This window comes from Miniopterus schreibersii, assembly GCF_964146895.1.
Source record: "Miniopterus schreibersii genome assembly, chromosome: 2".
NCBI classification, from domain to species: Eukaryota; Metazoa; Chordata; class Mammalia; order Chiroptera; family Miniopteridae; genus Miniopterus; species Miniopterus schreibersii.
Genome location: NC_138102.1, coordinates 187,392,030 through 187,405,349, shown reverse-complemented (window position 1 = coordinate 187,405,349; position 13,320 = coordinate 187,392,030). Strand labels below are relative to the sequence as shown.

At 54.4% G+C, this 13,320-nt stretch overlaps 1 protein-coding gene across 1 annotated transcript in view; it reads right to left on the bottom strand.

Annotated features, from left to right (window-relative positions):
* The window catches only part of SELENOO (selenoprotein O), a 15,071-nt gene extending 1,751 nt beyond the window's left edge, over positions 1-13,320 (bottom strand). Inside the window, exons 1-6 of the mRNA XM_081130511.1 lie at positions 12,579-13,320; positions 5,896-6,099; positions 4,519-4,699; positions 3,520-3,650; positions 2,796-3,076; positions 163-313 (exon numbers count right to left, since the gene is read on the bottom strand). Of these exons, the coding sequence (XP_080986637.1) occupies positions 163-313; positions 2,796-3,076; positions 3,520-3,650; positions 4,519-4,699; positions 5,896-6,099; positions 12,579-13,147 (1,517 nt within the window). The 5' untranslated portion in view covers positions 13,148-13,320. The remainder of the gene's footprint in view (positions 1-162; positions 314-2,795; positions 3,077-3,519; positions 3,651-4,518; positions 4,700-5,895; positions 6,100-12,578) is intronic.

The window sequence follows — 13,320 nt, the reverse complement described above, 5'->3', positions numbered from 1 at the left end:
CTTGGCCGCCCCATACCAGTGTCAGCATCACTATCCCTCTGACCCTCATTCCTGGGAGTGGAGCAGCCGCCTGGGCCCCCATGTGTCCAGCACCCCCGATGTGCACCCCCGTGTTCTAAATATTTTTCCCTTTGTGGAAATGAATTCCAAGGAAATACGCACCGGGGATCCATCTGGGGTCGGAAGGCAAGCCTCAGCTCCTCCAGGGAGGCACACTGTTCAGTCAGTGCGGTCAGGAACTCGGCCAGGCCCGGAGACTCCGGCTCCACTGGGAAGGAGCTCAGCAGGTAGAAGGTGTTTGTGAAGTCGGCACCTGGAATGTGCAGCTGCTCAGGGTGCTGGGAGGTGGAGGCCAGGCCCTGCACGTCCCTCCTGCAGCACTATCTACTCACAAACTGACCCACACTTGTCTACCTGTTGGGTGGGAGCCCCACTTTGGCTTAGGTCCAGGGTCTCTTTAGCCCCTACCCATCTGCCACCCAGCTCAGCCACCATGCTGGACCTGGCAAGTCCTCAAAGCCTCCAGCCCGTTTCTTCATATGTAAAATGGGTACAACAGCAAACGCACTGGGGTTGGCACCTAGCCCTCAGGAGCTGCAATGTCCATAAGCCACTGAAACGTCCAGCAGAGGGCTCTGCACGACAGACGCTGCGAGTCCTCAGCCTGACCTGTCAGAACACACTGTCACCATAACCCCTAACAAAGGAGATGAGAAGGGAATCAATACCGTGTGCCACCAAAAATCAACTGAATATGAAGCAGTAATGGAGAAAATGAGAGGCAAATGGTGTAAGACTCAGAAAACAGTAAAATGGCAGAAGTGTTTCTTCTTCAGTAATCACTTAAAAAGGAAGGGAATTACACTCCAAAGAGATCGGCAGAATGGATTTAAAAAGAGATCTAACTACACAGTCTCAGACTCATGTTAGACTCAAGTTGAGCGAAAGGATGGAAAATATGTCCTGTGCAAATAACCTAGAAAAGCTGGTCTCTCTCGTCAAAGCGGTCTGCAACTGCGTGGTGGTTTACTCGCGTTACCATGGTGATCACTTGGCAGCGCACACAAATACCAAGTCATCGTGCTGTACACCTGAAGTGAATATACGTTATCATGTCGATTAAGAAAAGATCTCAAGTCAATTACAGAAAAAAACAAAACAAGACCAACGTCAGCAGAAGGGAAGAAAATACAAGATTACAGCAGAGACAAGTGAAACAGAAAACCAGAAAAATCAATGCAACAAATGGTTCGTTGACAAAAATCAACAAAATTGACAAACAGCTACACTGACAAAAAAAACCCTAAAATAGAAACCCAAGTGGGGACGTCATTACTGGTCATACAGAAATAAAAGACTATGAGACTACAGTGAACAGCTACGTGCCAATGAATTAGATAACTTAGGTGAGATGGGCAAATGCCCAGAAACATGCAGATTACCAAACTGACTTGAGAAGAAACAGAAGATCTACTCAGTTCTGTACTAAGAATGCCAAGTTCCTGATCCAAAACCTCCTAAAAAAGAAAGGCCCAGACCTGACAGCTTCACTGGTGAATTCTATCAAACACCTAAAGAATTACCACCGATCCTGCTCAACCTCTTCTGAAAAATGGAACACTTCCTAGTTTATTCTGAGATGGGCACTGCCAAAGCCACAGACGCTACAGGAAAGAAAACTACCGGCCAACATGCCCGGTGAACAGAGATGCAAAAATCCTCAGCAGGTTGCTAGTCAAGTCAGTCTACGGAAAGGAACAACACCACCACCAGGCAGGGTCTGTCCCGGGACTGGATGTTTGTGTTTCCCAAACACACACGAAACCTCCACCTCCAGTGTGACAATGTGAGGAGGCTGGTCTGTGGGGGGCAGTCAGGTTGTGAGGGTGGGGCCTCCCGATGGGACTCGTGTCCTTGTGAGAAGACACAGAGATCTGCTCCTCCCTACTCGGCCCAGGGAGGACCTAGTGGGGAGACAGCCATCGGTCAGTGAGGAGGCCTCACCAGTAACCCGGCACACTGGCACCTTGATCTTGGACTTCAGCCTCCAGAATGGAGAGATAAGGTCTAGTGTTTGGGGCTGCGCCTGTGGCAATTAATTATAGCAGCTTAAACGGACTAAGGATATGAACGGAGTAAAACCATGTGGTCATGTTGACTTGATGCAAAATGGTAAAAACACTCACACTAGAAACCTGATGAGAGTCACCTTTGAGAGCCCCACAGTAACACTGTGCTCTGCAGTGCAGGACAGGATACTCCCTGTTACAGCCACAGCTCCAGGCCGGTCAGCACGCCCAGGGCCCCACTGCTAAGTGCAGGACGCAGGGGGATGAAGTGCACTTGGTATTTGTCTGTTAACAGCAGCTAAGGGAGAGGTGAGCCCCACGGCCTCCATGGGCGGTGGCCGAGCACAGCAGGTCTGTTCACACAACGCAGCAGTTCTCAGCCTTAAAACAGTGGCCTGGAGGACCTGATGCTCAGTGACATCAGCTAGACACAAAGGGACAACTGCTGCGGGATTTCATGTCTACAAGGGCCCGAGGAGTCAGATTCACAGGGACAGCAAGTAGGAAGGTAGGTGCTGGCGGGTTATGTGTTTAATGGGGATGGACTCAGTGGGAAGGGTGGAAAGTTCTGGACGTGGGTGGTGGGGATGGCTGCACTTCAGTGTGAATGCACCCAGTGCTGTGGAACGTACACTGAGACACGGTGAAAAGGTAAGTTTCACCTTGTGGGTAACTTACCAGGGCACACAGAGCCCCACTGTGGCGAGTGCGCCTGCCCACACTCACCGGTCAGCTGCATGGTCTCTAGGAGCTTGGCTACCAGTGCTGCGTCGCCCTCCCGCTCGGCCTGCACAAGCCCCAGCTTCCTGCGCATCTTGTGCAGGTAGTGCCTGTGGAACTCGGCGTCGTACTCCTCGGCCAGGATGGCCTCGCCCAGCTCGAGGGGCAGCTCGGGCACCAGGGCCTCGGCCAGCTTCTGCAGGTTCCACTTGCATACCTCAGGCTGCTTGCTGAACGAGTAGCGCCCGGCGTTGTCAGAGGCATTGCACACGTGGTCGGGGTCGTACCTGCCACACAGGGGAGAAGGTGCTGCCAAGGGGACCTGCTGAGGGGACTGTTTGGGCCCCCGGGGGGTGCTCCAAGTGCCCATGTGGGTGCTGCTCTCCTGCCTTGTCCCCCAGGGGTTCTGGCCCTACAGCTGTTGACTCTCTCCTGCCCCCTCAGCCAGCCACCAGCCCTGCCGGGTCCACCTCAGGAGCAGGGAAGCAGATGTCCTTGGGGTGCCCTGGGTGCCCTGCCCCTGGCAGGCACTGCCTTCTTCCTGTTTACCACCTGCTCCTGTCCCTGCCCCTTCAGCCCATTTCTAACCCCAAGTGGAGCACCCTTTCAAAGTGCTTCCCTGTTCGGAACCCTCTAGGGGACTCCACTGCTGAAAACACCAACCAGCACGTGCCTGCAGGCCCCACCCCCGCCCAACAACATGGGCGCTATGTGTGTGGGGGGTGCCCACCTGTCCAGGAAGCCAAAGGGCCCGTAGTCGATGGTGAGCCCCACAATGCTCATGTTGTCCGTGTTGAGCACGCCGTGGCAGAAGCCGACACACTGCCACTCAGCCACCATCCGGGCCGTGCGACGTGTCACCTGAGGCAGGACGGGCCTGGTTGCTGCCTCCAGCTCCCCTCCCCACCTGTCTTCCCCTCCCTGGGTGAGCTGTGCTTCTTTAAGGGGCCTGTCCCAGGTCCTGCCATCCCGACCAGCGCGCGGCCCTGCAGGAGACGGCTGGGATACTTGAGGAAGTATCTGGAGGAGTCGACACGGGAGGGCTCTGAACCCCACACCATCCACCTCCTTCATGTACTCGCTGACTTGGACTTCTACCAGAAAAATCATGGAACCTGATATTCCCATGACTCAGGCCCAGTGGGACAACCACATGCAAACAAGGAAGTTACCACATCGCCAGGCAAAACCTGTGCTGGGTGCAGGCCCCTGTGCCAGGTTCTGCCTTGCCCCACGGGCTGCCCGGGAAGGAAGTTCAAATGGCCCACCCGGCCTGGCCAGGGTCCTGCCTCCAGCCCTGCTGCTCATCTCCCGGGGCACACTGCCCAGTGCCCCATGCAGCTGCGAGGACGTGCCAGCAGGGAGAGCAGGGGCCCCACAAGACAATCTCCACTGCCCAGCGTCCAAACACTGGGAGGCACGTGCCATGCCTTGTGTGAGTCTGAGGGCAGTCCAGCCACTGGGCAGCACTATCCTCCTCTTCACTGACAGAGAGCTAGACACTCAGGAAGGCAGAGTGACCTGCCCAGACCACCCATGGCAGGTGTGGCCTGAGCTCACCCTGGGCAAAGATGGGAAGGAACAGAGCACAGCAGCAGGTGGGCTCGGGAGTGACCAGTGCAGGTGGGCTCCCAAACACCTACTTGGCCAGTGCTGACTTCAGGTGGAAAGAGCGCTGACCCAGGGCCCCAGCCCCAGGCAGGCAGACCTGGCACTCTGTGGGACCCACCTCGCGGAAGAAGGCGGCATTCCTCTGCACAGTGTCGCTGGCGTGAGAGGCTTGGATTTCAGGGTAGAAGGTGCTGATCACATAGTCCAGCATTTGTACTCGGATGTCATTTCTCCCCACGCTGGGGCCTGCACGGCCCGTGTGCTCATCCTCAGGCTTAAAGATCTCAAAGGACCCGAACCTGCAGGGAGACCTGGGCTTTCAACAGGTTTATTGTGACCCCTGCCCCTGGGAAAAAAGGGAGGGAGAAGTCTGGCCACTGGACCTGTGGCCGATGGTGGGAGCAAGACCTTGATCCAAACAAAACCAACCACCAGAGAACCATCAGGGACATGAATACAACACGTTCATGTCTGGTCGTTTCACACGGCCTGGGTGCGCGTGGGGGAGGCCCAAGAATGCCACGGCCGACTCTGCACCCGACTCCACCAGCACAAGATAGGCTCTGTGCCCATCTACCCACACCCAGGGACATGTTGGTCACCAGCGTCCTGCGGTGGGTTCTCCACCGGAGTCACTGTGTCCCCTGGGGGACATGAGCGATGCCTGGAGACATTTTTGTTTGTTGTGACAGGTTACCACCCACAACTAATGGGTGGAAGCCAGAGCTGCTGCCCAGCACCCCACAATGCTCAGGACAGCGCCACAGCAAAGCAATGGGTCGAAATGCCAGTGATGTCACTGTAGGGAGAAACCCTGGGTCTCCCAGGATGAGGCTGACCCCTGCCTGTCTCCTGCCATCCCCAGAGGACAAAAGGGAACACTGGGGACTGGCCTGGTGACAGCTGAGCCACCTTGGGTGACCAGACATACATGCACAGGGTAGCTTGTCCCCAGAGCCATCTCCTGGGTTTGATGCCAGGCAGCTTGGTGACATCCAGACAAACAGGCTCACATAGGAGATGGAACCAGAGGGGAGACTGGTTAATGAGCCGGCGTGAGGGTCACAGGCACGTTGGGCGGGTCACAGCCCCTTATTCACAATGACACCGAGTGGGGCCACTGTCATGGTTTTACGCAGCTCCTGTCTTAGACTCGGAGCACACAGCTCTGTCCCTGCGCTTTCCCAGACCAGCGTGAACAGCCCCTCCCCTGGGGCCCTGCACCCACACTGGTGCCTCGGGGTGTACTCGCTGCCGGGCTGTCACCCCAGCTCTGCTATCAGCGACAAGGGCCCGGACAAGGGCGCGTGGGCAGGCTGGGCACTGTCCACGCACAGGATGGGGCTCCTGACCCAGGAAACGCCCAGTGCCCTCCGACCGTGAGGCCCTCCTGGGTCAGTCTCCAGGACAGGCCGCTCCTGTGCGGGGGCCGGGCTCTGGACACGTCACCGCGCCCCCGGGACCGTCACCGCGCGAGGCCCGCGGGCCGCCCTACCTGAGGAAGGTGGACGCGATGCGCAGCACCACGGCGCACGGCTCGTGCTTGGGGTTGCCGTCGTAGAACACGTCGCGCACGACCGTGGACTGCGACGTGACGCAGGCGCCGGCGCGCGTGGTGGGCACGCCCAGGTGGAACATGGCCTCGCTGCACAGGAACTCGCGGATGCTGGAGCGCAGCACCTTGCGGCCGTCCGCCTGCCTGCGAGGGACGCAGCGGTCACCGCGCGGGCCGGGCGCGCCCGGGCTCGGGGCCACGGCAGCGGGACAGGGGCACCGGGCAGTGCCCGGGCAGCCCCGACGCCGCAGGGAGGCCGTGAAGGCGCGTCAGGCCCGGCCCGCGCGTCGTGCGCACTCACGCTCACGCTCACGCTCACGCGTGGGCCTGCAGTTCCGTTCCGTGTATTCCGCAGGCGCATTTACCACGCACCCGGCAGCGCTGTTGGGGGGGGGGGGCTCAGGATGCCTCGGCCGCCTCTGTTGTTAATAGACTACTTTTCAGAGCAGTTTTAGGGTTACAGCAAAACTGAGTGGAAGCTGCAGGTGCCCCTACACCCCTGCGCCCCCAAGCACAGTCTCCCCACCAGCTGAGACGTCTGTGGCCGTCGGTGAACCTACACGGACAGGCCGTCCGCCCCGAGCCCAGAGCTTACATCGGTTCCTACAATCTGTGGGTTTGGACGAACGTAAAACGACACGTGTCCATCATCACAGCGTCGCACAGGGGAGCTTCGCTGCCCTGACACCCCTGTGCGCCCCCTGCTCATCCCTCCCCGGGGCCCCGGTCTTTCTAGGGCCTCCAGTTCCTTCTCCAGAACGTCAGAGTTGGAATCAAAGTGTGTGGACTGTTCAGATGGCTTCCTTCACTTAGTCATAGGCACTTAAGGTTCCTACACGTCTTCTCATGGCTTCATAGCTCATTTCTTTTTAGTGCTGAATAATATTCCACTGTCCGGATGGACCAGTTTCGTTACCCGTCATCCGCTGAAGGATGTCTTATTGCTTCCAAGATTTGGCAGTTAAGCTGCTGTAAACATTGACGTGCAGGTTCTTGTGTTAGTATTTTTATTTCCAGTTTCAATTGTTGAAGCTGGTAAATAGTAATTGGCTTTTGTATAGTAACTCTCTCCTTAACCTCACTCTAATTGCTGACCAGCTCATTTTTTTGATCAGCTCTTTGAGATTTTCTACAGATAATCATCTGCAAAGACAGTTTTATTTCTTCCATGTCAGTCTGTATACCTTTGGTTTCCTTTTTTTTATTGTTTTAACTAGGCCTTCCAGTACAATGCTGGAGAGCAGGGGTGACAGACATCCTGATATCAAAGAGAAATCAAGTGTCTCAGGCCTGAGTGTGATGTGAGCTGTAGGTTTTTATAGATGTTCTTTACCAAGCTGAGGATGTGCCCTCTAGTCCTAGAGTTGGATTTTGTCAAATGCTTTCCCTGCCTCTACTGAGACGATCATGTGGTCTTTCTTCTGTGCCCTGTTGGTGTGACGGATGACATTATCATTACATTATTGACTTTGGAAGGTTGAACCAGCCTTGCATGCCTGAGACAAATCCCACTTGGTCACGGTGTGTAATTCTTTCCATATGTTGTCTGATTTATTTCATTGAAAATTTTTGCATCAATGTTCACAAAAATATTGGTGTGTAGTTTTCTTTTCTTGTATTGTCTGGTTTTGGTATCTGGGTGATGCTGGCCTCACAGGGTAAGTTAGGAAGTGTTCCCTTTGCTTCTACCCTCTGAAGGAGATTGAAGAGAACTGGCACATTTCTCCTAAAATATTTGGTAGAATTCACCGGGGAACCCACATGGGCCTGGTGCTTTCTGCTTTGGAAGGTTATTCACTGTTGATTCAGCTTAATAGATACAGGCCTAGTCGCTTTGTCGATTTCATTTTGAGTTTGGGCAAATTGCGTCTTTCAAGGATTCAGTTCATTTCACCTTGGTCATCAAATTTGTGGGCACAGAGGTGTTCATAATATTCCCTTATTTTCCGGTCAATGTCCATAGGGTCCGGAGTGATGTCCCCTCTTCCATCCCTGATGCTAGTCATCCGTGTCCTTTCTTTTTTCTTAGGTAACCTGGCTAGAGGATTATTGATTTTACTGATCTTTTCAAGGGATCAGCTTTTGGTTTAATTGACTTTTCTCTCTTTCCTATTTCAACTGTATTGATTTCTGCTCTAATTTTTCTTCTTCCTTTTTCTTCTGCTTACTTTGGATTTGCTTGGCTTTTTTTATTCACCTAAGGTGGAAGCTTAGATGACTGGTTTTAGATCTTTCTTACTAACATTTGCATTCAATGCTACATATTCCCCTCAAAGCACTGCTTTTGCTGCATCCGACAAATTTTAAGTTGTGTTTTCATTTTCACTTAGTTCAAAAGATTTTAAAATTTCTCTTGATATTTCTCCTTTGACCCATGTTTTATTTAGATGTATTTTAATCTCCAAATATTTGGGGATTTTCCACCTTCTTTCTCTTATGGATTTCTAGTTTAATTCCATTGTTGTCTGAGAGCAAACACTGTATGAGTTCTGTCCCTTTACATGAGAAGGATGTGGTCCCGCTGTTGTTGGGTGGAGTCTGTAGATGTCCATTCTGCCCAGCCAATCGACGGTGCTGTGGAGTTTGGTTATGCTTCCACTGACTTTCTGGCTGCTGGATCTGATCGTTTCTGATAGACAGGTTTTGAAGTCTCAAAATAATATTAGATTCATCTATTTCTTCTTGCCATTATTGTTTTTATCGCATGTTACCTTTTGACGCTCTTTGGTTAGGTGCATATACACTAAGGATCCTTATGTCTTCTTGGAGTACTGACCCCTTTATCTTCATGCAATGCCCCTTTATCCCTGGTAACTTTCCTGGCTCTGAAGTCTTCTCTGTCTGGAATTAACTTAGCTACTTCCGCTTTCTCCTGATTAGTGTCAGCATGGTGTATTTTCCTCCATCCATTTACTTATAAAAGAAAATTTAAAAAAAAATTTGATTTCAGGGAGAGGGAGAGGTAGAAACATCAATGATGAGAAAGTCATTGATCGGCTGCCTCCTGCACACCCCCTACTGGGGACAGAGCCTACAACCTGGGCATGTGCCCTGACTGGGAATCAAACCGCAATCTCCTGGATCCTAGGTCAATGCTCAACCACTGAGCCACGCCAGCCAGGCCATCCATTTACTTTTAATCCTTACATGTCTTTATATTTAAAGTGGGTTTCTCATAGACAACATATAGTTGGGTCATATTTTTTGATCCACTCTTACAATCTCGTGTTTTAATTACTGCATTTAGACCACTGACATTCAAGTTGATACTGACATAGTAGCATTAAATTCCACCATATTTGTGACTATTTTCTCTTCATTGCTTTTTGTGTTCTATTTTTGTCTCCCATTCCTTTTCTGCCTTGTGTGGTCTCAACGAGCATTTTGTGATTCAATTTTTCTCTTTTCATCAGTTTCTCCTAGCGTATCAGTTATATATTTTCTTTTACTTGGTTTAAGTGGTTGCCTAGGTTTTGTAATATACATTTACAACTAATCCAAGTTCACTTTTGAATAACACTAGGGTAGTGTGAGTGCCTTATAACAACAAAATAATCCCAATTCCTCCCTCCCATCCTTTATATCATGTTTCACTTCTACGTAAGTACTTGTAAGTATATGTATAAGCATCCAGTTGAACACAGTGCTGCTGTTTCAAATGGTTCCTTGCACCCACCACAGGGGATTGTTCTCTGAAATTTACTGTAAGAACCTAACAGGACAACAGGAAATAAAACTCAAAGAAGTGTGGGGCCCCTTTAGGACTGGGCCTCCCTGGAGTTTTTAAATGAGCTGTCTACACTGAGCTCCGTCACTTACAGAACAAGGGTCCTGTGGAGGTTCCTACTCTGCGAGCTGTGATTCTCTGCCTGCCCGTCAGCCTCTCCAATCTGGGGTCTCGACAGTGCACCCCGTGACCCCTCTTCTCTTGTGGAACTAAGAGTTGTTGATTTTTCTATTTGTTTAGCTTTTGTTAGAACAAACTGGCAACTTCTAGGCTTCTTACGTGCTGGACGGGAAACTATCATTTCTTAAAATTAAAGAAGGAAAGTGGAGGCTGACCAACAGCTACGTCCTCAGCCCTCCTTGTAGGATGAAGGGGCTGGACACTGACTTCCCAGAGCCCCCATCCAGTGAACACACTAACAAAGTGAGTTTGGATCTTTGTACTTGGGAGTCAGGCCTGGCCGAGGACACTCCCAGGCAGGAAAGACACCTGCAATGACTTAGAAATTTCTCTGAGAAAGAACAAATATATGTGGGAAGATAAGCACACCTTCCATCTCACCTGGCAGAACACCAAGGCTGAGTGAAGGCTCCTGGGGTGGACCTGCTGCCCATATCCTCTGCTGGGAAGGGGCCAGACCTGGGCCCAGCATGACGCTGGGGGTGCTGGGACCCAGGCCTGCAGAGTGGGGTCAGGGAGGCCAAGGGTAAGTAGATGTTAGGCCCAGATCAGCGCTAAGGGCCCTGGAGGCTTCCATGGTACTGGGATACACCTATACCTCCTGCCTTGTATTCCCCTGGGAGCCTGAGTGTGGCTCATCCCAGGTGTGAGTGACACCTCCAGAAACCAGGCCTGGCAGTCACCCTAGGGCTCTCTGTAGGGTGGCTGTGCCTGTCCCTGGCCTGCATGACCCTCCGTCCACAGCTGTACTCCATTCACCTTCTGGTCTGTGCAAGGAACTGTGCCAGGGTAATCCATCCTCAAATGTCACTGCACCCCCTCCCTGACCTGGGAATTACCTCTCAGCCCAGCTAGATCTCACGTTATCCCAAAGGAGCCGGCACAGCCCCATGCTCATCTCAAATCTGGTACAAATAATCTGAAAACAAGCCTGTCTTCTTGCCCAGGTAGAAGTTCTCAAGGCAGACACCAGAACTGAGTGAGCGTCACACAGCAGGGTGAAGAGCCTCAGAGGGCACCCACCCTGCCCCACACAGCTGACAGGACACATGAAAAGTCTCTTATCCTGCATGCCCATGTCTGTGCTCAGCTTAGCTGCTGGGATGGACCCAGCTGAGGACAAACTCTGCACCTGCCAGGAGAGGCTGGTCTAGAAATCCTGACCCCCACAGCAAGCAGGAGGCAGAAGCAATAAGCTACCTGGCCACCTCCCAAAACCCACACCCGAGGACTCCCAAAGCAGCTGGCCTTAAGCCATCCACAGCCACTCTGGACTTTAGCCTCAAGTGTTATTGAGGCTGGGGACCCTAGGACATGTCGGGGTGATGGGTGCAAACCTAAGTAAGGGTCAAACGACCCCTTTCTTTTAAAGGAAAAAGTATTCCAGCAGGACCTCAGGTCTGCAAACACTGACTTAACACTCAAGTGTTCAAGTATAAAAAATGACTTTCAACAGCTGATTACTCTCACACAAGGGTTTGTCTTTATACCTGGTAAATTAAATTATTAAAAAGTACACACAGCCCGGCCGGTGTTGCTCAGTGGTTGTGTCGACCTATGAACCAGGTCATGGTTCGATTCCCAGCCAGGGCACATGCCCGGGTTGTGGGGTTGATCCCCAGTAGGGGGTGTGCAGGAGGCAGTGATCAATGACTCATCACTGATGTTTCTATCTCTCTCTCCCTCTCCCTGAAATCAATAAAAACATTTAAAAAAAAAAAAAAGTACAAAGTTTAAAGATGCACACAGAAGAGCAGGCCCTAGGATGAGAAGCATTTACATATCCTTTAAAGGCAAAAACAATTCTTTCAGCCACTGGTGCAGACAGCTCTGAGCAGTGTGGCCAAGGCAGGAGGGTGCCAGCGAACACAAGAAACTTCAGAGACAGTCGGTTTGGAGGCTGAGTGAGGAAGAACCAGCTATTTTGAGGATCTGAGATAAAGCTGGTGGGGGTGGGGTGAGTGACATGTTCGGAGGGAGAGCAGAGCGGCCAGAAGAGACACACGCCCTAGTTTTTCTTTGAACATAAAATGCCAACTTAAGTATAATTTTCTTAGCCACTCAGTAAGTATTTAATGAACGTGCGCTAAATACATGAACTGTCTACAGACTCAGCCCTGCGTACACGAAGGGGCAAGACAGCGATGGGCAGAGCCCCCTGCCGTCGGGCTGCGGGGACCTGACTGCCCCCCTCGCCGCGGGTCGGAACAGGGCCGGCCCGCTGTGCTTTCGCCTGTGCCTGGGAGACTGTGCCCTGGGAGGGCCGACATGAGACGCCTTGTCCCTATGGCAGGGGCACAGCAGGCACTTGTGAGCACACAGGCAGGAGCTCAGCGCGGCGGAGGGAAGCGGACGGCACCGCCAGCCTTTAGAGGAAGCCTGTGTTGTGGGTTTATCTGTCGTCACCCAGATGCCCCCGGGCACAAAGTCCTTGGACGGCTGGTGAGGACAGAGCATGGGCAGCTGCCAGTGCTGCGGGGTCAGGGGCACCGGGCAAGCTGCAGGGCAGGAGGCCGCGCCCCAGCACCTCCTTCCTGGCTCCAGGCCCCCCCACGAGCTGTTCCCTCCTCCGGGGCACCGTTACCCACAGGCCCTCCACCCCAGCTCGAACTTTCTGGAGTGACATCTCTCCCCAAGGAGGGGGGCCCCGTGGGTCGGAGTCCCCCCCACCCCCACCCCCACCCGCGCCCCGCGTACACCTGGAGGGGGCGCCCACCTGGAGAAGGGCGTGGGGCCGGAGCCCTTGAGCTGCAGCTCCCAGCGCTCGCCGGCCGCCGTGCACACCTCGCCCAGGTACATGGCGGCGCCGTCGCCCAGCTGCCCCGCGAACTGGCCGAACTGGTGGCCGCAGTAGCAGTGCGCGGCCGGCTCGGCGCCCGGCAGCAGCGCGTTGCCGCTGAAGAACAGCGCGGCCTCGGCGGCGCGCGCCTCGCGGGCGGCGGGGTCGGCGGGCGGCGCGCCCAGGCCCAGCAGCGCCAGCGCGGGCTCCGACAGCGCCACGAGGCGCGGCTGCCGCAGGGGCGCGGGCCGCACGCGGCTGAAGCAGGCCCCGGGCACCAGCCGGGGGGCGGGCGCGGCGCCCTCGGGCTCGGGCGGCGGCGTCTCCACGGGCAGCGCGCGCAGGGCGCGGTTGTCGAAGCGCAGCCCCGCCAGCCAGCGGGGCGCCGGGTCCATGGCGGCGGCCGAGGCCGAGCAGGGCGCGGGCGGCGGGAGGCACGCGAGCGGCGGCGACAGGGCGCGGGCCGCGGGCAGCGAGGCCCCGAGCACGGCTCTGAGCGAGGCCATAAGCGGCGCCGCGGCGGCGGAAGCGCCTCCGCCCCGACAGGAAGCCCCGCCCCGCGCGCTCGCCAACCAATCTCCGGGGAGGCGGTGCCCGCCTCTGCGCCTGCGCGGGCCGCGCCCACGGGGGCTTGATCCTGATTGGCTCTGCCGGCCGTCCGTCCGCCCGGCGGGTCCGC